General features: G+C 39.8%; 1 protein-coding gene across 1 annotated transcript in view; it reads left to right on the top strand.

The window, feature by feature from the left end:
* Window positions 1–12,497, top strand: part of rad17 (RAD17 checkpoint clamp loader component) — a 59,308-nt gene extending 46,811 nt beyond the window's left edge. The window contains exons 16-17 of the mRNA XM_043707967.1: window positions 7,020–7,077; window positions 11,496–12,497. Of these exons, the coding sequence (XP_043563902.1) occupies window positions 7,020–7,077; window positions 11,496–11,751 (314 nt within the window). The 3' untranslated portion in view covers window positions 11,752–12,497. The remainder of the gene's footprint in view (window positions 1–7,019; window positions 7,078–11,495) is intronic.
* Window positions 12,498–26,649: the final 14,152 nt, after the last annotated feature.

Here is a 26,649-nt window from a genome sequence, read left to right as displayed (position 1 = left end):
AGCCAGTTCTGTATTCAAATGGCTAGTTCTCCCTGTATTCCATGAGATCTAACCTTGCTAATCAGTCTCCCATGGGGAACCTTGTCAAATGCCTTACTGAAGTCCATATAGATCACATCTACTGCTCTGCCTTCATCAATCTTCTTTGCTATTTCTTCAAAAATATCAATCAAGTTTGTGAGACATGATTTCCCACGCACAAAGCCATGTTGACTATCCCTAATCAGTTCTTGCCTTTCCAAATACATGTACATCCTGTCCCTCAAAAGAACTTCAACAAAACCGAAAACATCTTATCAGGGGATCCAAACACTCCATACAATCATCACAGGAATTTTTAGACAACATCAAGACCATAAACATAGACATGGACAAAGCAATGGTCTCATTCGATGTGATGGCACTGGTCACTTCAGTTGACAGAACTCTAGTCAGAGAGACAATAACCAATCTCCTGGACAAGTAGAACAGACAACACAATGAGGAACCTCTCAACAAGAACTGCATGCTGAAACTACTAGACCTGTGCTGGACGACACCCTTCACTTCAGCCAAATATATGAATAGATCAATGGAACACCGATGGGCTCAGCCATCTCTGGGCTTATAGCAGAAGCAGTGATGCAAAGATTGGAACAAACAACCCTCCCATAAATCCAACCCAAACTCTGGATCAGATACATGGATGACACTTTTTTATCATCAAGCGAAGAGAAATTGAGAGCACACACCGCATATCAACACCGTGATCGCAGGGATCAGATTTACGAGAGAGGAGAAAACCAACAATCAACTCCCATTCCTGGATGTGATGGTGGAAAGAACACAATGGTGAATGCACCACAAAAGTGTACGGAAAGCCCCACACGCTGACTAGCTCCTGCACTATATCAGCAACCACCTGAACACATACAAGAGAAGCTGCATTAGGACCCTGTTCAAAAGAGCTACAACACACTGCAGCACTCCCAACCTACAAAGAAGAATGCCTCTACAGACTATTCGCTAAGAACAGATATCCGTGCAACTTCATCCACAGATGCCTAACAGACGAACAGGGGACAAAACGTCTGCAAATCAACTTCCCAGCTCAGTGAACGTACAACTGGCACCTGAGCTACAAATCTTTATGCAAATCTTGAATGGTTTCCATTTGAGATCTTGACAAATTCAGTATTCCCTTTGGACCCTTATCAGGCAGCTTTTATTTTGGGTAAAAGCATACCATACAGAATGGTCTCCATGATTGGTTTTCCCTTTTCTCACTCTGCCCTGTGCCAGAAATTTATTGTCTGGCTCTTTACATTGTGCTGTTTGCCACCTGCATGGAAGATAATCTGACTCTTGGTGGGATGTTGGTGTGAAGCTGTAAGAGTTCTTGTTATTTATTCACAGGATGTAGACATCTCTAGTTAGGCCAGCATTTATTGCCCATCTCTATTTGTCTAGAGAACAGTTAAAAATCAACCACATTACAGTGAGCCTCTCCAGGTAAGGGTGACAGATTTACTTCCCTCAAGGACATCGGTGAACCAGATGAGTTTTCCAACAATCAACAGTGGTTTCATGGTCATCATTAGACCCTTAATTCCAGATTCCTTATTGAATTAAAATTCCACCATCTACCATGACAGTATTTGAACATCTGTCCCCAGAACACTAGCTGAGTTTTTAATTAATAGTCTAGTGATAATACCACTAGACCATTACCTGTCCTTGTATATCTTTTATTCTGCAGTATGCTTCCCTTCAGCACCAAGTCCTTAACTGAGAGCCTGTGCAATGGTGCTTTCTAAGTTTGTGTTTCATTTCCATCAGTGTGTTATGCAGGAACATGTACAAACAGGAATGGGCCTCTCTCATTTGAACTGCACATCGCACAGTCTTTATTTTAAAATCCATTTTAGAGAAAATGTGGTTGTAAACATTTCCCTCCAGCTGTTGACTCTCTACCTTCCCCACTCTGTCATACTCTCTCACTGGACACAGCCCAATCGCTCCCCCCTCCCCACCAATACCTGTAGCTGCTTTTTCATTTCCTCTTTCATGCCTCTTCCCCCATAACTGTCAGTCATTTCACAATTTCCCACATTTTTCTATTCTTCCTGATCCCATTGCTATGTTTAGTCTTATGTTTACACTACACCTTCTTCATTTCACCACCTGTTTTCCCTCTGCAATACGCCTCATTACCTCATTGAGTTCCCCATCCTTGATATGCAACTTCCCTTTTGCCGTTATCATTGTGACTCTTCCCTCTTCACCCAAATTAAATCTCTCTATTCCCCAGAAAGCACATAGTGCCCATGAGAACAGCCCCGTTTTAAGTTCATTCCTTCCTGTTCCTTTACCTTGGCTCACTTCTTTTTTTTTCTTTTGAATCCTCTTTTCATTTCAAACAATCTTGCTTATCCACAATATTGGCAGGTCTGGCAGATTCACCTCTGAGGCTAAAACCTTTAAATACAACAATCCAGACTGTTTGTCTCTGTGTCTGACTGAAACTTCTCAGGAGCTCATTGGTACAGAGATATTTTACCTGTTATACTCTCTACATTTGGTGCAAAAAACAAACAGCGTGGTTATGAAACAGCCAAGTAATAGAAAAGGTTTGTATTCAGGGGCTTGGAGGAAGAAGTCTACCCTGCCAGGTTCACACCACCTATTGTGTTTGTCAATATATATCCTGTTTTTATCTAAAGAGATTGCATCATGAACATAATTCTAGTTGGCTAGGGGTGTAATTGTGTATTCATGACATACTCACGAATGCAAAGACATTCCATTACCATCAAGGTCAGGAAAGCCAACCTGCATGAAAGGTTCTGAGGGCAGCAAACTTTTACCCACTGGGAAACTGAATTTTTTTTATTTGCTCATGAGATGTGGGCATCACAGACTAAGCCAGAATTTTGAAGGTGGTGTTCAGAAATAGTACAGTGTATCTTGTAGGTGGTACACATTGTTGCTATTGTCCGTTGCTGGTGAAGAGACTGAATATGGAAGTTGATGCATGTGATGCCATTCAAGTGGGTCAATATGACCCAGATGGTGTCAGTATTGTTGGAGCTGCACTTATCCAGGCATGTTGACAATATTGCATTACACTTTGAACTTGTGCCCTCTTGGCAGTGATATTGGGAAGATATTGGGAAGATTGAGGTGTGTTATGAGCTGCAGAATTCCCAGCTTTTGTTAAGCGATATTCATCAATAGTGATAGTAATACCATTGAATATCGAGGGATGACTGTTAAATATTCTCTTACTGGATTGGTCATTGTTTGGCACTTGTTTGAATGTTACTTACCACTTAATAGTTGATTTGCTGAATGTTGTTCAACTCTTGCTATGTATAGACATGGATTGCTTCAGTATTTGAGGCATCATGAATGTAACAGAACATTGCAATTGTCAGCAAGCACCTGCACTTCTGGGGAGGTCACTGATGGAGAAACTGAAAATGGTTAAATCCAGGACACTAGCCTGAGGAACTCCTTAGCTGCAGGACACTAGTGTATATAGCTGAACTGCAAAGACCATAGCTGAAACCCCCACCCCCATTTCCACTGACTTCAGTTTTGCAAAGACTCCTTGATGCCATTCTTCAATTGCTGTAATGATGTCAAAGGCAGTCACTCCTAATTGTTCTGAAATTCTTTGCCCATGTTTGGACCGAGTTTGTATTTAGGGCAGGAACTGAGTTACCCTGGCTGTGTAACTCTGATGCCAGTGTCGCTGTTGTACTGGAAAAGCTTGGTTAAAGACACAGTTAGATTTGAAGCCCAAGTCTTCAGTATTATCGCTGGTGTTTTGTCAGGACCTGTAAGCTTTGCAGCATCCAGTGGGTTAATATTGCCTGGAGTAAACTAAATTATATCAAGACTGGCATATGAACACTAGGAACCTCTGGAGAAGGCTGAGATGGATCTACCACTCTGAAGATGGATGCAAATCTACCTCCTATTAATAATTCAATTGTCCACCAATGTTCATGACTGGATATGGTAGGACTATAGACGAGGGATCTGATCAGTCCATTGTGGGATTGTTCATTCCTGTCTGATGCTGTTTTCACAGTTTGACGTACAGGTCATTCTGTACTGTAACTTACCAAGTTGATACCACATGTATAGGTATGCCTGTAGTTGCTTCTGGCGTGCCTTCCTGTTTTTTTTTTGAATGGGGGTTGTTCTCATAACTTGATGCTGCAGTGGGTGATGTACTGGGCCTGAGGTTACAGATTGTGGTTGAATACAAGTCTGTAGATGCTGTTAGCTGGCAATGCCTCATGGATGGCCAGTTTTCAGTTTGCTAGATCGGTTTGAAATTTTCCCATTTACTTTGGTGGTTGTACCACTCAAGATAATTGGAAGTATCCTCATGGAGAAAAATGAGAATTGGTCTACACAAGAAATGTCAGAGTCACTTCTACCTAGTGGTAAATGCAACATGTACATTGGTGAGAATGAGTTTGAGTATATTATTCCCTCTTGGTTTTCTTGTCAACTGCTACAGAACCAGTCTAGCAGCTATGCCCTTCAAGACTCCACCAACGCAGTCAGTAGTTGACATTCATGGCCCTCACCCAGAGTACAATATGTACTCCTCATCCTTCAATGTTTCCTCCAAATAGTGGTCAACATGGATGACTGATGGCTTTTACCCGAAATGTCGATTTTCCTGCTCGGATGCTGCCTGACCAGCTGTACTTTTCCAGCACCACACTCTCGACTCTAAGCATCTGCAGTCCTTACTTTCGCCTGCTGAGTTATCAGTCATGGGATGACAGTAAGCGACTATCGGGGAGTTTCTCTGCCCATGTTTGAACTGTTAACCTAAGTTATGAAGTCTGAAGTCAACACTGATTATTCTCAGAACAACTTCCTGACTGCCATCACCTCTGGTCGGTCTACTTTACCAGTGGGACAGGACATAGCCATTGATGGTGATATCTGAGACATAGTTATACTCCTGATGAGATAAATTACAGACAATATTAGGCTTGACTAACGTGTGGGACAGCTCTTTCAATTTTGGAACAAGGCTCAGATGTTAGTGAGGAAGATTTTTCAGCAGCCAGGTTGATGCCAGATACTCTAATAAAAGTTTTATTTCTTTGTTTTGACTTTGCAACATTTTATTACAACATAGAAATGTCATTTTGCCCTTTTTAAGCCTACTCTTGGTGCATACATGGAATGGGCTTCCAGAGAAAGTGGTTGAGGCAGGTACAATAGCAACATGTAAAAAAAAATTTGGGGTAGATAAATAGATGGGAAGGGTTTAGAGACCAAATATGGACGATTGGAACTAGCTGAGTGGGCACCATGGTCAGCTTAGACCAGTTTTGGCAGAAGGGCCTGTTTCCATGCTGTCTCTATGACTCTGCCATTCATTATGATTTATGGCGAATTCTCCGACTATGATCTTAAAATAATGCCATGTTCTCAATTTCTACCAAGATTCTTTGTCTTTAATATCTAAATGTTTACCAGTTTATTTACTGACTTGGCTTTTGAAACCTTCTGTGATAAACAATTCCACAGGTTCACTACCCTTTGACATTTTTTCTTCATTTTCAGTCCGATATGGTTTACCCCATATCCTGAGGTTGTTCCCTGGTTCAAGACTCCCCAGACTTATCAAAAGCCTTCTGAAAATCCAAATAGACCACATCCACAAGTTCTCCTTTATCTATACTCATTATAATCTCAAAGATTCCAGTAGATTTGTTCAGCAGATTTCCCTTTCATTAACTTTTGATGGCTTTGCCCAATCCTGTTAATGATTTTCAAGTGTTCTGGTATCATGTCTTTTACGATACTCTAGATTTTTTTCCTCAAAGTGGCTTGCTACGCCATTTGAGAAAGCATTTAAGATTCAGCCATATTGCTGTGGGTCTAGATGACATGTAGACGAGACCAGGTAAAGATGGCAGATTTCCTTACCCGAAATATATTTGTGAACGCAGTAGTTACATTGTCACCATATAAGGCTAGTTTTTGGTAGTCCCAGGTTTTATTGAATTCAGTGTCACCGTCTACCATTTGAATCCCATATCTTCAGGGCATTTTAAAGCAAAATACTGTGGATGCAGGAAGACTGAAATAAAACCAAAAACTGCTGGAAAAACTCAATGGGACTGGCAGTATCTGCTGAGAGACAAAGTTTTCTCAGTTCTGAAGACAATTCCTGTCAGACTCAACACATTAACTTTGTTTCTCTCACCACAAGTGCTGTCCGACTACCTGGATTTCTCCATCGTTTTTGTTTTTATCCCCAAACGATTAGCTTTGGCTCTGGATTAGTCTAAAGACATTATAGCCAAACCAATTTGCCACCCACCTAATTAAGTTCTCCTACTCATCTTCTATGCCCACCAGACCTTTGAAAATATCTGGTAATGTCCTGCAACTAATTAATTGAGTAGGACTTTTCTTCTCAGTGTTGGTTTAAGCGACCAGACTCTGCTGTCTACATCTTGTCTTCAAACTAATTTTGATTTCGCAAGGTAAGAGATTAGTGAACATTCACCCTATATTCTGTAATGATTATTTGGAAATAATTTATGGACAATGATGAAATGCAAACCACAGGATAAATACTGAAACTGTCTAATGCAGACTGTCAATCCTCTATGTGACAGGAAGGTTCACATTTTGACTATAACAAGTTTGTAAATAGAATTATTTTGTTACTGATGTGGATGAGTTGATCCTTGCAGTTCTTTCTTGCTCCGCTATTGTGTCTGACCTGTTAACATAAAATGGTGTTTTGTTTAGTTCCCCAAACTAAACCACAGAACTTTCTTTGGTAAATTAGAAACTTGAAATCTGTTTCAGTACCTTTCATACGAGCAGCGTTTTCAAGAAAACGCAGCAGAAATAAAAATCAACTTGTGATAAATTAAAGTAGAGCAAGATCACTATTTGCACAATAGTGACTGCAGTTTTATGACATTACACTTTTTTTTTCATCTATGCTACATTTACAAAATTATTTTCTGTTTTGCTTACAGCCCAAATTAATTTTATCCAAGATGTAGGAAAGTTTCCTTTCAAGAGATACTCTGCAAGGTATGTAGGAATTTCTCTCCCAGTATAACATTTTAGGTCTTTCTATTTACACATAGTTCTCCTGTATTGTCTTAGTTGCATTCCAGCGAAACCTCGCTTAATAGAAAATTGCTTAATGTGGCCCATGGGAAAAGTGGGGTTATGGACAGACCAGCAAAAAATATCACTCACGCTCGCTCAAAAATCACCTAAAAGTTCTGGATGTAGGTTTGCTCGCTGAGCTGGAAGGTTCATTTCCAGATGTTTCGTCACCCGACTAGGTAACATCTTCAGTGGGCCTCAGGTGAAGCACTGTACATGATACCTGCTTACTATTTATATGTTTGGGTTTCTTTGGGTTGGTGATGCCATTTCCTGTTCTTTTTCTCCAGGGGCTGTAGATAGAGTTCCGGTTGGAATGCCATGCTTCTAGGAATTCTCATGCATGTCTCTGTTTGGCTTGTCCGAGGATGGATGTGTTGTCCCAGTCGAAGTGGTGTCCTTCCTTATCTGTATCTGTATGTGAGGCTACTCGTGAGAGGGGGTCATGTCGTTTAGTGGCTCGTTGATGTTCATCTATCCTGGTGGCTAGTTTTCTGCCTGTTCGTTCAATGTAGTGTTTGTTACAGTCCTTGCACAGAATTTTGTAAATGACATTAGTTTCGCTTGTTGCCTGTATCGGGTCTTTCAAGTTCATTAGCTGCTTTTTTGGCTAACCCACCAACACACTAAAGCAGCAGCTAATGAACTTGAAAGACCCTATACAGACAACAAGCGAAACGAACGTCATTTACAAACTATTGTGCAAGAACTGTGACAAACAGGCAGAAAACTAGCCACCAGGATACATGAACATCAACGAGCCACAAAGCGACATGACCCTCTCTCACTAGTATCCTTACATACAGATAAGGAAGGACACCAATTCGACTGGGACAACACATCCATCCTAGGACAAGCCAAACAAAATCACGCACGAGAATTCCTAATAGCACGGCATTTCTAACTAGAACTCTAGCAACAAATGCATTGACTTTCACCCCATTTACCACCGCCCAAGAAAAAGAACAGGAAATGACATCACTGTAGGAAATGACATCACCATAGGAAATGACATCACAAACTGAAGAAACACACGCATATAAATAGAAAGCAGGAATCACCAGCAGTGCTTTGTCCGGAGGCTCACTGATGATGATACCAGGTATGGTGACGAAACATCTGAAAATGAACCCAATGAACATAGTCCGCTGATTTTTCAGCAACAAACCCAAACAAGCAGACAAAACACCATCCAGAAACCCTAGCCACTCTCCACTACCTCAAAGACATCTTGGAAATGACTGCCAGACTACTCAGACCCCTTGGCATCATGGTTGCCCACAAACCCACCAAGACACCAAAACAGCAGCTAATGAACTTGAAAGACCCCATACAGACAATGAGCAAAACTAACGTCATTTACAAAATACCATGCAAGGAATGTAACAAACACTACATTGGACAAACAGGCAGAAAACTAGCCACCAGGATACATGAACATCAACGAGCCACAAAAAGACATGACCCTCTCTCGCTAGTATCCTCACATACAGATGAGGAAGGACACCACTTCGACTGGGACAATGCATCCATCCTAGGACAAGCCAAACAAAGACATGCACGAGAATTCCTAGAAGCATGACGTTCCAACCGGAACTCTATCAATAAACACATCGAGTTTGACCCCATCTACCACCCCGAGAACAGGAAGTGACTTCACAGGAAATGACATCACCAAAGCAAAGAAACCCAAACAAATAAATAGTAAGCAGGAATTTTCAGCATTGCTTTGCTTTGCTTTGCATGAGGTCCACTGAAGATGTCACCTAGTAGGGTGACGAAATATCTGGAAATAAACCTTTTCAGCTCAGCGAGCACACCTACATTCAAAACCTCAATCTGAGCTACAAATCTTCTCAAAACACACTGAAGAGACTTCTCATGCGCAGAACGGCAAAAAGACTGGCACCAATGTTGCGCATGTGCAAACGCCTCATTCACAGAATGTTAAGGACACCAGCACATATACAAAATGACGCAGAGATATCGGCCTGCATACTGTGCATGCACAGAACGAAGTGCACAAACCGATTCCCGCTGGAATCACGCTATTGCCAACAGAGGTAAGCATTCTCCAAAATACCATCCCCTAATCTTTCAGCAATTGTTATAGCCAAATCACGCTGCTGAAACATACATTATCTGAGAAATACCTGAGTAGGCTGTTGCCTATTCTGTACATTTTATCTTTAGGGGGTTAAAACTGAATTACATAATTTTTATTGCTTGAGATAAATTGAGGAGGAGAGAGGGTGCTGAAATCTAGTTATTTGTGATGGTTTTAATTGCTTGTGAATAAGAACTTAAATTCGAGTTATGAAGATTATTTTGGGCCAGTCTGAAATTCAGTTTGTTTCTCCTTTGCAAATGCTGGTTTAAAATGTACTTAAGTTCTGCAAGCACTGCAGAAAGGACAAAAAAAGAGCAAATGTTTAACTGCTCTTATTACTAAATGTTTTCACCTATTGCATATATACTTTGTAATCATCAATATTTTCAGTTCCAGGAATATTGTGTTCTGCTGTAATGTAAAAAAAAAAATTAGATAAAAATGTGAAAGCTATTGCAAATAATTCTCAAGGCTGCATTTGTATACATTTTGAGGTAATAGTCCATGGACCTTCTCCCAAAGTACAGAACAGATTTGACCAGACTTTTTCCTTAAAGATTATATAAGTTTTCAAGATTATATAAGTTGTTTGAAAGGCTCTTGAATAAAGCAGGCTCCTCTGTCTTGACTGCCAATGGAAAGCTGCAACAAATATAGAAAGCTGCTCTACAAGAAGCTCAACCACACAGCAGCTGTTAAATTAAGTCAGTGGTAGACCTTGCAGCACTACTGGGATGCCTTTAATCCGTACTGCAGATCTTTGTGCTGAAAAAAAACAACAATGGCTCCATGAATGGAAAAATCTCCCTTAAATATCAGTCTAGGAATTAAAGAGACTGGTGATCCTTAAATGAAAAATACATATTATATATACATTGTAATGTATCTATGTATCATCCATCTAACATTAAAAAAATGGTCTGTTAACACTGCTGAGAACAAATACTTTCACATCACACTTCATATTTGAAAGTTTCAATGTCTCCACCTGCTAACTGGAACCTACCACAAACTAGTTTAAGGTTTTGCTAAGTTAGGGTTCTGATATATATCATTACCTGTAGCAGTCTTAGCATTTATTTCAAAAATGCAGGGCAACTATGCTTTGTGATCTGAAATCTAATCTAAATTGAAACTCCAGTGAAGTAATGTTGCATGATCTGAGTCCCTTGGAGTCATAGAGATGTAAAGATCGGAAACAGACCCTTTGGTCCGACTCGTCCAAGCTGACTAGATATCCTAAATAAATCTAGTCCCTTTTGCCAGCATTTGGCCCATCTCCCTCTAAACCTGTAATTTCACCAGCCTCCACTGCTTCCTCTCGCAGTTAATTCCACACATTCACCACCCTCTGCGTGAAAAAGTTGCCCCTTGGGTGCCTTTTTAAATATTTCCCCTCTCTCCTTAAACCTAGGCCCTCTAGTTTTGGACTCACCCACCCGGGGGAAAATACCTTGCCTATTTACCCTATCCACGTCCCTCATGATTTTATAAACTTCTGTAAGGTCACCCCTCAGCCAATGACGCTCTGGGGAAAACAGCCCCAGCCTATTCAGTCTCTCCCTATAGCTCAAAACCTTCAACCCTGGCAACATCCTTAAATCTTTTCTGAACCCTTTTACGTTTTGCAACATTCTTCCCACAGCAAATGGCCTCGCTGTTTCTTGGCTGCAGTGTAAATGTAGTTTGCAACTATGCATTCTCCTGTCCTTGTGAAAACAATTTTTCAGTTAGCTTACTGTGAAGAACACCACAGGAAATTTGTTCTCTAGTTTTAAAAGGGGGAATTAAAGATCAAAAAATTACTTGGGTTCATATCTTGGAAGATCTGTCTTGAGCAGAAGAGTGTTGTATTTGTATTGTGCAATTGGACTGTTTCAGCCTAAAGGAATGGTAGATCTAATCATTTGAAGCTGACAGTGAGGCACCAGAAAGTCAGGGGTCCATTTTATTTTGATGCTTGACAGCAACTGGATCAATGCTGAAGAGATGTTTTCAGTGGGTGCAAGCTACCAGTTGAACTTTGTTAATTGCCGTGTTGCATGAATTGTAATCTTTTACTTAATTTACAACTTGAAGTTTTTAGTGCTAAGAGTTGACTTTATATTTGCATTAGCAATGGCTCATTGTGTAAGACTTCAACATTTACAATGTGTCACTATTCAATGGTTGCAACATTCATGAAATGCTGTCACTTAACATTTTTTTGCTTTGGATTTTTTTTCAGGTTAACTTTGGAAACTTTAACAGATAAGGATCCAAGTATTCTGGAGTTAGAAAATGAAGACTACTCTGCCCAGTGTCCGTCATTAACACATGATCAGGCAACAGCAACATCAGAGACACAGACATTGTGTTCAACCAGCAATGCAAGTCAGTCTGGTGCAGGAGATCTACCAAGTAGCCAACCACAACCGACCATAATGCAATCCTTCCAAAAAGATGATGAAGAATTAATGATAGAGGAATACGATAGTGACTAACATAGCTGTTTTGGTCTAAGTTGAGTCTATAAATATTTATTTTTTTAGATTTATTCAATCTGGTTAAGTATCGGATCCAAACATATTTCATTAATGAAAGTGTTTCTGGAACCACGGTAACGAGGAGCAGTTTTTGAAAATCTGTACAAGTGAAATAATGTTTGTCTGAGCACATAGAGTTGTGGAATTATTGGAAAATATTCCATATCTCCATTGTCTAGCACGCTAAGACTTACTAAGACCTGCATATTTTCAGAAAACTCAATGGAACCATTTACTTCCATTATTGTACCAAAGGAATCTATTTGTTATGCAAACTGTGTACAGAAATTGATTTCACCTTTTTGCTAAATATTCACACATGTAAAATCCTTTCTCTTAATTGCATCTTCATTAATATTGGACACAAATCTTTAGCCTTCATTTTACTGAGCCTGTTTACCAACAGTGCTTTCTATCAAAAGTTTAGAGACTGTGTATTTCGAAAAAAATAGTCTGGAAATGAGGATGAAGTTCCTGAATCAAAATATAAATTTATATTTATACTTGACAATGTTTTTGATAAACAAGAGGCCGTAAACTCCTTGTACAGCAATCTGAGCCTAATAACACTGAATTATTTATGTTGAAATATGATGTATACTTCACCATTTTTATTATTTGGTTGTAGAATTCACAACATTAGCGGTTCATGGTCCATGACTTTGCTCCATTTTATTAATACATTAAACCTTTTATTGAACACAGCAATATTTGGTTTACAATATTTTCAGTTGTTTGTAGTAAACAGTTCTAAATGCCTTATTGTCAATCACATTTTGTAATTAAGTCCAATTATTGTTAGTATTTTAAAATGGAATTGTTAGAATTTGCTAACTTCATTCACCTTTTCCACACATTTTTATGATCACAAAGTGAGCTACATCACGATGCATGTTATTATTGTGAACCTTCACGTGTATTGATGTGACATTACTAAGGTGACTTACTTAGACATTCCATCAGGAATCAAAATGTGAATGATCCTATTTTATGATTATCAAAACAACGGACAACCGAGGAACTAACTTAGTCTGCTGAAGAACTAAAATATCATGTGATGCATGTTTAAACATTCATGAGTTCGGAGTAAGAAGATAGAACTAAAATCTTTCATGCACAGCATAATTGCTGTGGAATTCAGAACCAGAAAACACTATTGAGGTAGACAGTATAAATATGTTCACAATGTAATTAGTTGCTTTCCAGAAAACCATTATAAACCAAAGAGAAGGGGAATAAATGGCTGGTCTTTTATTTCACATTTTCTACCAACTTGCCCTTTTTTTTCCCTACGCGTCCCCAGCCTATATCCATTTTAATTCTATATTTATCCAAATCTTGTAAAAATAAATAAAATTTAGTTTTGAATCTTAGAGAACACAAACAAACTGTATGGCTTATGTAATGCATCAAGGAGTTTGAAAGACCTAATCAAATACTTCAACTTCCCTGCCTTTTCTTTATAACCCAGCAATTTTCTTTGCTTCAAGTATTTATTCACTAGCTTATTGAAAATCACAATTGCATCTGCTGCTTCCACCCTTTTGTGGACTGCATTCCAAATCATCATATCACTAATCTTAAAAGAAAATTCTCTTTGCCCCACTTATTTTAAACCTGTGTGACTTTGACCTACCATACTTCTGCCATTGAAACAGTTTATCATCTTTATTAAGTGCTTCAATTTTTAACACCTTTGTTGAATCTTAACTCAAGAAGTCAATCTCCAGTTGTCTAGTTTCTCCAGGTAGCTGAAGTTCCTTATCTCCCACCACTATTCTATTAAATTTCTCCACATCCTTGATGCAAATTTGTGTGTACCCGGAATTGAACAAAATATTTCTGCTTAGGCCTGACCAGTGGTTTTTCATGGTCGAGCATAATCTCATGCCTGCATTTATGAAGCCCAAAATCTCATATGATTTTTTAAAACATTTTTAAAAACTTGTCTTGCTGTCTATATAGTCTATATGCAATTTCCTAGGTCACACTATTCCTGAACCCGTTGAAAATTTTCTACATACTTTGCTGTGAAGAATGAGGAGAGGAAACAAAGTGTTTCATTGTAACACTTCATTGCATTAAATTTTTATCTGCCATGAATGTGCCTTTTACTGATCTATGTCCTGCTGAAGTGTAATTATCCTCGCTGTTCCTTACTTTCTGATATTCGTATCATCTACAAACTTTGAAATTATGCTGCATGGTTGGTTTGTATGAGCTTAGCAACTGAGTTGCTCACTTCGAAAAAGTTTTGAAACTTTAAAGATTGCCAGTTTAAGATTGTCAGGGAATCCCTAATGGACTCGACCTGTAAGCCTCTCTTGGTTCGTCCCGGAGATCATACTCCGTAGTAGTCCAGAATATAAAACTTACAGACACTTTAGTTTAAATTATTACCTTTTATCTACCAAGGGCATCAATGTTTCAACTTCACATAGATACTTACAAGCCAGGCTTTTAGCTAAGGTTTTAAAACCATTAGCAGAGTAGCAACGCCAGCTCTTACTCCCAAGAGTTCTCTCAGGCTACTCTCTTTATTTTTTTTAGTGTTTAGGGCTGCAAATTTATTGTAGCTCAAAGACCAGCAAACTGGTCTATCATACAGCTCTGTAGGTAACACCCATATTGGCTTCATACAATTAATAACATTATTACACCTTGGTTAGCATCTATGATGACAATATATGGATAGACTTCATGTCTCATACACATGAACACAGTTACTCTCTGTATTACTGCAAACAAACTACCTTTATACCAAAATTGGTACTGAGATTACAAAAAATACCACATGTCCTTAAGTTTGTAGAGGAAGAGAAACTAATTGACAGGTCTGAGTACGTGTGACTAATTAAGCTACACGCACTTCAAAGTGGGAAACCGTGATCAAGTCAGGCCAAATGCCTTAACTAGATAAGCTCCCTTTTAATAGTTTAGTCCAGTCTCGTGTTATGATGTACTATGTAGAAAAGGTCATGAGGTAACCTCAATCAGCTAACATGCCCAGTACCATAGTCCTATAAAATGGCTTTTTAAAAAAAAATCTTAGATTCCCAAAATGCAAATTAAATTGATAACATTCCTGGATCTTGAGCTCTGGGAACAACACACAATCAATCCATGACAAACAAGTGTATGCTCAACTCAGACCACAAAGAGTTAACCTTTCCACCAGCTTCTGTCCCCTCTCTGTCAGCTAGTGTCCCTTGAACCCTTAGCTCAATGAATGTAATTTACAGAAGAATGTTCTGTCTGTCTCTCCTGTATGAACATCTTCCAACTTTCTTACTATCTCAGTTTCAGCTTTGTGTTTTCCTAGCTTGTAAGGGTAATGAGACATTCACATTCCAGAACAGTCAAAATTAGGGAGCTGAGCTTCATAAATTAAAATCTGGTCAGTATGGTATACATGAAAATTGTTCTAATATGTACATATTCCACTCAGCTTATTAAAGTACAAGTTCTTTTCCTATTGAGTATGAGTTTTGTTAAGAGTCTTTAATATAAACCAGAAACTCAGTTATCCAACATCCAACTGTAAATTATGCACAGTTTTCAACCCTCAGGGTCAAAAGGAAGTACTGCGCCACATTCCACAAGTGAACAAATGTTATCACCTTATTTACACCCATCCATTGACACTAAGAACAGATATCCTTAATTCTTCTGAACAAATAGGAATGTTTGCTTCATATGGCGAAAGCTTTAATAGATACTTAGATCTTCTTCATTTTAGCATTGTTTGTAGTTTGCTCATGTTTAATTGTAGGCAAGTCTGCATGGAGGATATAAGGGCAAAGATTGGTGGAGGAGGTGGCAAGTGTGGGCCAAAGGAGTAGTTGGAAGTGATGGAGTGAAGGCCAGAGGTCCTAATCTTTAAAACAACATCTTCGATCAAATCTCAAGGAAGGAAAAGTTTGAAAATTGAAGTTAATTAGTTGAAATCACTTTGTGGAACATTTCAGATGCCTTACATTGCCCTGGTTATAGGGAGCTACCATTTTGTTCTGGGTTAATCTGTAAAATTTGTTTTTCATGGAGTATAGGCAGTTCATGTCTGGAGCTGGAACAACTTGGAAATGGGAAGAGAAAGAAAGCTGCCAGGAGCCATAGATCACTGAGCAAGAGTACAGTAAAGCCCATGCTTGAGCTGGGATATCCAGTTGTGATATTCAAATTCTAGTGAAAGGAGCCAAAGAAAATCTATAACATGGGGAATAGCTGAACACTGGGAGAATCAAAGTTTCTAAGAGCTGTGGAACACCCTCATTTGGTCCCAGGAGAAGAAAAGAAACACCCAAGATCCTGGAAAACAGAAGAAACTTGGGTGAAAATATACATAGAACAGTGAGTGACTGGAATTTCTTGGGCTTGAAAATATATTCAGAAAACAATGTTAAGTGAGTACAGTTAACTGGGGCTGGCACAGTGGTTAGTCTCATAGAACCAGGTTCGAATCTAAATTTGGGTGACTGGAGTTTGCATGTTCTCCCCGTGTCTGTGTGGGTTTCCTTCAGGTGCTTCAGTTTCTCCCAACAGTTCAAAAGATATGAAGGTTATGTGGATTGACCATGTTAAATTGTCCATAGTGTCCTAGGACATGCAGGCTTGGTAGGTTAGCTGTGGTAAATGTGGGGTTATAGGGTAGGGGGCTGGGTCTGGGTGGGTTGGTCTTCAGAGGGTCAGTTTGGACTTGATGGGACAAATAGCCTCTCTTTGCACATTAGGGATGCTATACTTGCTTTAACTCATGTAGAGTAAAAGTTTTTTGTTTAGAGTGTGAAACTTTATGGCATATTTCTTTTAGTTAATAATGAGAGTTTGAATTTATTTCTGCAAGTTAATGGCCTCTCTCACAACCATAACAAAGACTTAATGTCAAGCCTGTAGCTCCCTCCTTTTTTGAACAACAGGGGTACTCTTGTTACCTTCCAATCCATTCAGACTATCTTAAAATCTCAGACTAATGTATGGCAAATCTACTATGTATATCATATATACAGAAGATAAATGCCATCCAATTTTCATCAAATCTAATATGGTCATAGAATCACTATAGTGTGGAAAAAAACCATCAGATCTACACCAACTCTTCAAAAAGCATTCCACCTACACCATCCTGTAATTACTATGGCTAACCCACCTAACCTACACACCACAGACAAATTAATTCTGCCAATCCACCTACCTGCTCAACTTTGGACTGTAAAGGGAAACTGGACCATCTGACAGAAACCCATACAGGCAGAGGTAGAACATGAAAACTTCAAATAGACAATAAACCAAGTCTGGAATTGAACCAGATCCCTGGTGCTGATGCAGCAGTGCTAACAACTGAGCCATCATTGCCCCCTGTCATCCTCAAATAACTGATAGTTATGTTCCTGAAAGTCACAGTTTTAAGAGAAACCATGTTATTGGAAAAACATATTCAAATAAAAACTCATATAAATGTTGGATTATGTTCCAGCAAGTCATCCAAACCAATTTCACAATTTTAACTGAGTGGATCTTCCTGCGCTGCACAACATTTCACAATATAGTGAATAACACAACCTCTATTCCGACTCTTGGGGGATGAAATTGATTGTTGTCTTTAGTGGACAATCCTTGTTATCCTTTATTGGATTTATGAAAGAAGGATTGTGTATGTTAAATGCAAAATTTGCCACCAACCATGAAAGTATGTGGAAAACCTAATGAAGGTGGGAAAAGTACCAGGCATAGCTGGTTGGGTTGGAACAAAATGGAGAGGGACTAAGAAAAGTGACACTACAATCTGAGGTGGGAACAGGTGTCAATCAGCTATTCAAGACCATTTATAGCATTGTTTGTTCATCTACCAACATACCTATGATCAATATTAATCACGTTTTGTCTAACCTGCTACATATTAAAGCAGCAGTAAAGTAAAATCTGTCATAATTAAACTGTGTTACTGTAAACCATGTTAATCAAGGACTACCTGCTCTGCATTTTACTGAGAAATTAGACTGCCTTAAGAATCTGGTTGGAGAGGAAGAATATAACCAAAGTAATAGAAAACCCTTTCACTGTCTTGTTGGTTCATTGTGCAGTAAGAACAGCTCACTCATTGCTGCTCCAGAAAAATAATTATCAGGTGCATTTTGTTATTGAACCCTTTCACTTAGTTTTGTAAAATTTCCAAATTTCCAAGTTGTTCACTTGACTGACATGCATATAGAGTCATCTGAGAACTTGTAAACGCACCACTGGGGTGAGGTATGAATATCTTAGTTGCTCTATGTTGCAAATTAGAAACTTGTTTTTCAGTTCAACTCTGGGTACATGTAGTGACTTGATTTCCATTGTGTAATGCTGACCCTGACATGATATAAACAGATTTGCACTGAGAATTACCCCAGACTGCTCGTGGGACTACTAACCTCAGTATCTCCATACCTGGGAGGGGAACAGTTAGGTTGGATTATTGCTTCCAATAATTTCTCTATTATTAGTGCTGGAAGTGAAAATTAATACATGTTCATTGAGAAAGGAATCTGTTTCTAATATCCTTCTTGTGGTGAACAAGTCTGTTAATACTCATCTGTCTGAGAATTTGAATTAAGTATCGGAGGCTGAACAACTTCAATGAATCATTCTCTGGCAAAGCATTTATGTCTGTGAAGAGTCAAACAGCAAACTATTACATAATCGAGTTCTCCTAGTGTTGAAATCAACCTCTTAATGTATTTTTCTTTCGTATTTACTTAATAAGACTGCACTTATCTACAGTAATTGATTAAACAAGTAAATGCTGTGATTTGCTAAGAAGTATCAATCTACTCAGTCTGTTCACCATTGTTCAACAATATAATTTATACAGTCATACAGTACAGAAAAGGTCCTATGGCCCATCAAATGTGCACCAATTTAAAAAATCATCGAGCTACACTAATCCCACTTTCCTGCTCTTAGCCAAAAGCCTTAAATGTTATGATAAAGTACTCGTCCATATACTTTTTAAAGGCAGGGAGGTTTCCCATCTCTACTATGTTCCCAGATTCCCACCAACATCTGGACGAAAATTTTTTTTCTCAAATCCCCTTTAAATTTCCTGCCTTTCACCTTAAAAGCATGCCCCTCATTTTTGACCCTTTGATGAAGGGGAATAGCTGCTTCCTATCCTCATCCTTCCTTGCCTCTCTTGATCATATACACCTCAATCAGGTTCCCCGTCAGCTTCCTCTGCTCTGAAGAAAACAACCCAAACCCATCCAGTGTCTCTTCAGAGCTAAACTGCTTTAGCCCATGTAACAAACTGGTGAATCTCCTTTGCCCCACTCCAGTGCAATCTTTCCTATAATGCGACCAGAACTGCACATGGTAGTCTAGTTGCGGTCAAACCAAAGTTTTGCACAACTCCAAAATAAGGGTGTGGCATGATCAGATCTGGGGGTTTGGTCTTTAAATTGTACATGGTGTTATTGGGGTCAGTGTTATGTTGGGTAAGCTGGAGAAGTTAAATGTGGGGATAGGAGGCAGCATGCTGGGACGCGAGGGAACAATCACTGTGAAGGGACTACAGCTCTACAAATAAGGGTATAACATGGGTGGACCTGTGTACTTTGGGAGGAGGTGAGTCACTGACAGTCATTACTCCCTGGCTTTAAGGGGGAAGAATGCATTATAATGCATTTGTTGAAAAATAGTCTTTGATGAAAACATGGGGAGGCTCATGGGGTTGGCATGGACTTCAAAGCATGAAGGTTGAAAAGGGACCACCCAGAATAACAGATGGAACCTGCAACTCTCTCTCTGGAATGTAATCTGTAAAGCCCTCCATCTCTATCTGATTCTGTATTGTGCAAACAAAATGAAAAATGGTTGCCAGAATGGATGGAGTAAGTTTGTGCTGTTTTGTCTACAGGAACAGAATGCACTTGTTAGTGAACTGAACCCCTTCAAGGGGCAATTGCACTAATCAGGCACACAGATTAAAGACCAAAAATCATCAAAATTATGCATGTGTATTTCATACATTGGCCTACGAAGTACAAATACAAACCCTGGCCGTAAACAGTCTTTACCATGTCATTGATTATTACAAATTAATCTCTGTGAAGCAGAAATGATTATAGGCAACCGTTAAAGTCTCATCTACAGTCAACAATATTCAAACACATTCCAAGGTCTCATTGCTTGCACAATGGTATTCCCTTGTTTCCTCGCACATTGAACTGTATGTCATTAATTACATGAAATAGGGATGGGGGACAAGGTGTCAGTAATTCTATGGCACATACCATCTCCTACAGTCTATGAACAACGTGTTTGTGCTGCATACATCTGAATAAGATCTAATCTATCAGAGGTCCAAGTACAGACATCCCATGATTCTCCTTGTTGGAGGATTCATGTCATGCCATATCAACACTATGGTAACTTCTCATTTGTGCATACTGCGACTGCTGACTAGTAGTATTGAGAAGGAACTGTTTTGTTTCTAATATTCCCCACATAAAGAACCATCCTCAATGGATTCAGCAACAGCAGGTGTTATTGTTGATATGGCCACCTACAATGTAGTTGCAGACAAATCATGGAAGAACAAAGATGTCAGCAAAGTCTAGAGCAACAGCAACATCCAATGGCTGCTTAACAGCCTCCATAGGAAGATTCCCCATGATGCAGAGGAGATACAGGTGACCCAGGATCAATTGTTCCTGATTTAATTTAGTGAGGTACAGTACTATCACCACTGCAGTCCTAGGCCATCATCATGGAACAATGTCATGAACTGGAGCAAGACTTGTGATCTAAATGGCTGGGTAGCCATTCTAACCCAGTGATCTTCCGGGTGACTGCAGTGTTTAATTTTAATGCATCTGGCTGCTCCCAAGGATCCAGTGTGGGATTCGCAACCCACAAATGCATCATGGTTGTTCATGATATAATTTTTGCCAAATCACACAGATTCAGGTTGTTTTCCATGACAAGATCAGTGCCAAAGTGTGGCAAGTAAGCTTTGACAGCATAGCTGGCTTGCTCAAACATACAATAGCCTCAACATAAGCTGAAAAGTTAATGCCACTTTTTTGTTTGGTCTTTGTTTGCTTTTCCTGTTCTTTAATAAAAGTTATTATTAACAACTGTTTGAATGCTTTACGCCATGTAATGTTTCCATATGTAACAATGACAAGATGCTATTCTACAATGGGCACTAGGAAAAAGTAGCTGAGAACATAAAATGGTGTTAAAGAAGGGGAGAACCTCAAGCTTCCTTCTTGTAGCTACAGCTGAAATGACAGGTAATGATTTAAAATCCTACGTAACTTACATATCTGATATTTTATTTACAGTGATGTGTGTGCCAACTAATGCCCTCAGAAAGTTTTCTTTCTTCTTGTCCTTTTACTATGTCTGTTTGCAATCCAGGAGTCTGCCACTGGAGTGGAGCCAGTTGGTCTTGAAGGCTGGATATTTGTGACTAGAGGGCCCAGATATGTTGGGAGTGTCAATCCTGGATGCAGGCTCACCCTCCTCAGCTTCACAGGGCTTGGGGGTGGAAGGGCCTGACACTTTTGGAGTATCCAAAAAGGAAACTGCTGAAGGGTCTGTTTATGGTTCCTTCTACATCCAGGTTCCTCTTGGGACGAACATACCTCCCTGAGAAGAATGAGCACTGTGGTCATTGTGAGGCTAAGGTCCCTGTACCCTTATTACCCTGTTGTTGATACTGACCACTAGAGGCTAAATCAATGCATTTCTGGCAGCCTGAAATGGAATAACATTGGACTCCTCCAACCTTTGGTCCAGTTTATTTTGTATCTCTGACAAACCATGCTGTTGCTACTGTGTCTGATTGTGGATTCTCATAAAGTTATTATTATTGCATATATGGCTAGTGCCTGGTGCGGATCTGAGATTTGACGTAGGTTTGTGGCATTCAGCAAAATGTCCATCCACTTGACTGATGATTACTGGCAAGGAAGATAAGTTGCCTAGCTTTGAATGTATACTAAACTGCAAGGCAAAGCAGATGTACTATGACCATTTACAGTGCAGCTGAGAGAGCAAAGCACAAAAATGCAAGGAAAGGCAAGGCAATGAAGAGATGCTGTGAGCATCCAGGCAAGTATGAAGTGAGTCAATTTTAAGAGAGCAAGTGAGCAACCCTGAGGTGCAACCTGATCCAGACCATGAGCTAGGTGCCTGTCCCTGAGTGCAAAGTGTTCTTGCAGCAGCCATCCAACGAGAAGTCCAGTGAACTACAAAATGCATCATTAAAATGCAGAAATGTCTGCAAGTGGATTGAGGATGTGTCATGATGAACAGAAGAGGCTGGCACATGTCAGATGCTCACGTACGTGGACATGGGGCCAATGTGGTCACTACCCATGGTCCGTGCCCTGAAATGTTGGTGCCAGGTGGAGTAGCCTGGCATTCATGTCAGACATTTGACAGGGGATATTAATGAGATGAGATTAGGTATTGATGATGGTGATAATGAATGACAATCCCTAATAATAGGTCTCTTGCTCATCATGAGTGAGAACCTTGTCTTGACTGACTCAGTGCAAGTATTTTTGGTCTCACCTGGATTGATGTCATTGGTGACCTCATAAATGCTCACAATATTGAAATCCATTAATGCTTGTCACCCTCTATTGCTAATCCACTCACGTCCACCAGGTAGAATACTTGTGGTTTTAATGCAAAATTGCTAGTAGTTTTATTTGTTTTGATGAAAAGAATGTTGTCCTATCATATGCAGTTAATTTTGCTATATCACTGACTTGCAATGTATACCATCCAAGGTACATATTTTTCAAGATTGTGACTGCTAAGATGTTTACAGTGGTTCTGGTGTCCATTTTTGTCTTGGGTGCATGCTTGCCATTTTTCTTCAGGCATGTGATTTTAACAATGGCAAATATACTTCATTCATACAATATGTCACATTCACAATACAGAAAGCCTGTTTGCCTTCTGGTTTAATTTTTATTCTACTCTGAAATTTTGTCCTGGTTAGTCCTGTTGCTCACCTCATGTATGTGCTTGTGCTTATGCAGATCTTTAGCATACTCTCTGTTCTCGCCAGCATGCTGCTCATGCCTTTTGTTCAGTTGCATTCTATTGTAGATTCAATATATCTTTAGAACCAGATTTCTTGCATAGGCAAGTCCAATATCCTTTTGCACTACATGACTTACCAACATCTTGGAACATAGGACAGCTTTGTGGTGCTACAAAAGATCTCACTTCCATTACAGTGTACTTGCTTTGTGTGTCTGGATACTGTTCAGATAAGTAACTGTATCTAATGCTTTCAGATATCATTGTCTGGCTATTTCTGCCACAGTGTACCAGTAAATCAATGTCATTAATTTTCTTTTTCTTCAAGAGATGTCTATGGAAAAATTTGAAGCTGTAACTAGTTCCATTATCTACTTGATAAACGTTAACACCGTGGGGAAGTCGATCGTCAACTTATCGGACCACACCCTTCAACCGGAAGAGATTGAATTTATTAGCAGGGGTCTCAATTTCTGCCCCACCAGCAAAATGGACTCCATGGGTCTTGCAGCAGACAGAGGAATTCATCAGACAAATTGTCATCAAACCAGCGGATAAAGGAGGAGTTATTGTCATTCAGAATAGAAGAGATTGCTGCAAGGAAGTGTACAGACAACTGAACAACCAGAAACACTACAGGCAACTACCAGCCGATCTGACCAAAAAGCAAACCCGTGAACTAAACACATTGATTCAGAGTTCCCTACACGCCCTCATCCCACGTACTTCTTGCATAGACGACTTCTACTGCCTTCCAAAGATACACAAAGCCAACACACCAGGATGTCCCATCATATCAGGCAACGGGACCTTGTCTGAGAACTTTTCTGGCTATGTCGAAGGCATTTTGAAACCTATTGTACAGGGGACCCCTAGCTTCTGTCGCGACACTACAGATTTCTTACAGAAACTCAGCACCCATGGACCTGTTGAACCGGGAACATTCCTCGTCACAATGGACGTTTCAGCACTCTACATCAGCATCCCACACAATGATGGCATCATGGCAACAGCCTCAGTACTCAACACCAGCAACTGCCAATCTCCAAGCACCGTCCTACAACTCATCTGCTTTATCCTCGACCACATTTTCACCTTTGACAACCTGTTCTTTATCCAGACACATGGAACAGCCATAGGAACCAAATTTGCACCCCAATATGCCAACATTTTCATGCACAGGTTCGAATGAGACTTCTCCTGTACACAGGACCTCCAACCAACACTCTATACCAGGTACACTGACGACATTTTCTTCCTCGGGACCCATGGCGAGAGTCACTGATAAAACTACACAGTGATATCAAAAAGTTTCATCCCACCATCAAACTCACCACGACTACTCTCTACTATCTGTCTCATTCTTGGACAGATACATCTCTATCAAGGATGGGCAACTTAGCACCTCACTCTACTGCAAACCCACGGATAACCTCATGATGCTACTCTTCTCCAGCTTCTACCTAAAACATATTAAAGCAGTCATCTCCAATGGACAAGCCCTACGCATACACAGGATCTGTTCAGATGAGGAGGAACGTGACGGGCACCTAGAAGTACTCAAGGATGCCCTCATAAAAATGGGGTACAGTGTTCAACTCATCAACTGCCTGTTCTGACGTGTCACAGCGAAGAACCGTAATGACCTCCTCAGGAGACAGATATGAGCTGCAACCGACAGGGTACCCAGGAGCTGAAAAACTATGCCATGTTCTTTGCATGCTGCAGCACATTTTCAATGAGGATGAGTACCTCGCCAATACCTTCCCCATGCCTCCACTTCTCATCTTTAAACAATCGCCAAATCTCAAACAGATCATTGTTCGTTGAAAACTGCCAGGCTTTCAGGACAACATCATACAACCTTGTCAGGTAGACGCTGCAAGACATGCCAGAGTGTTGACACAGAAACCACCATTAAGCGTGGGGACACCTACCACCGTGTATGTGGCAGGTATTCATGCAACTCAGCCAATGTTGTCTATCTCATACACCGCAAGCAAGGATGCCCTGAGGCATGGTACATTGTCGAGACTGAGCAGAGGTTACGGCAATGGATGAATGGACACCGCACATCAATCAACAGACAGGAGTGTTCCCTCCCAGTCAGAAAGCGCTTTAGCGGTCTGGGACATTCGACTTCGGACCTTCGAGTAACCGTCCTCCAAGGCGGACTTTGGGACAGGCAACAATGCAAAGTGGCCGAGCAGAGGCTGACTACCAATTTCGGCACCCATGGGGATGGCCTCAACCAGGACCTTGGGCTCATGTCACATTACAGGCACTACACACAGACACAGACACACACACACACACACAGGTTTGTGGGGTGAATTTGTACTTGCAGAATAACATTTTATTTTGCTCAAAAACTGTATGAATCCATGTAAGATTCTGTAAATCCGTTTTTTAGATTAGAATCAGTCTGAATATTGTGGCACAGACAGTCTCATACAGGGCACCTCACACCTTAAATGCATTTTCTGGGCCAACATGACACCAATTGTTAAAGTTCACTTGAGAATGTAAATTTAAAAAAGTTCTGTGATTTACATTTGCAAGAACTGAAACCAACATGTTCATTCTAAAAGATGAGAGACTCAATAAATAATCCAGGTCTTTTTCAACATATAATTTCAGTTGCATCACACTGTAAACATTTGCTATAAATTCTCTATCTTACGATCTTATACTCCACAACCACTTGATGAAGGAGCGGCGCTCCGAAAGCTAGTGCTTCCAAATAAACCTGTTGGACTATAACCTGGTGTTGTGTGATTTTTAACTTTGTATACCCCAGTCCAATATCAGCATCTCCAAATCATAACATTGAAATTAGCTTAGTAAATTCTAACAACTTTAATAAAATCAAGAAACAGAGATCAACAGATATTGATATAGATGAGACTGCAGATAGAAAAGATCACAAATGTAATGGCCTTGAACACCCTAGCTTTGTAACCATCAGCCCCAGAGCCCTTAAAGAAACTTGCGTTCTTCCAATGTTAATCACTTCACTCTTGTCAACCATGTCTTCAGCTCTCTAGGCCATTAGCTCTGGAATTTCCTCCCTGAATCTCTTTCACTCCCCTCCATTGACGCAAACTTTGAATCAGCCATGGTCTTATCAAATGGGGAAGTAGGCTCAACAAAAGCCACATATTCTACTCCTATTCCTATTTCTTTTGTTTTTATGTTAGAACCCACATCTTTGACCAAGCTTCAGGTCATCTGACCGTATATAGTATAATAAAAATTTATATTTTGTTTGATAGTTCTAGTGAAACTTTATTTGTGAGGTTTTACTTAGGTACAGATATAAGTTGGTCTTCATGTATGTAATGAATTCTGGAAATGAGTGGTGATGAAATTCAGTAATCATAGAATTATAATGATACAGGGATGTCTCCCACACAACATTCTAAAAGCAACAAACGAGGACTATAATCCTGTATTTCAATAGATGTGAGATGATTCAATTGTTCGGATGAGATTTTTGTCACCTTAGAATGATAAGAGACCCAAGCTATGAAAAAGAATGTCAATCAGCCATTAGGGGCTAGACTAAATGTGTCACAGACTGTACCTAAAGGAGAATGAAAGGACATATTAAAGTCACATGTGAAGAGTTGTTGTCAGCAAATTCCAGGAAGGTTTAGGTAATGTCAGGTTTTGCAAATGGTTATATATTTTAAACTGTTTATTAATTTCAAGATGCAATGAAGTTGGGAGTTTAAAGGATAGTTAATTAGCATTTCAACCTGGATGTGAGGATTGTGTGATCCATATTACCATGGAGATGGCTTTAAGAAG

The sequence above is a fragment of the Chiloscyllium plagiosum genome, chromosome 2, assembly GCF_004010195.1.
Source record: "Chiloscyllium plagiosum isolate BGI_BamShark_2017 chromosome 2, ASM401019v2, whole genome shotgun sequence".
Taxonomy (NCBI): domain Eukaryota; kingdom Metazoa; phylum Chordata; class Chondrichthyes; order Orectolobiformes; family Hemiscylliidae; genus Chiloscyllium; species Chiloscyllium plagiosum.
The sequence above is the reverse complement of the archived record's forward strand: the minus strand, read 5'-3'. Positions and strand labels throughout refer to the sequence as shown.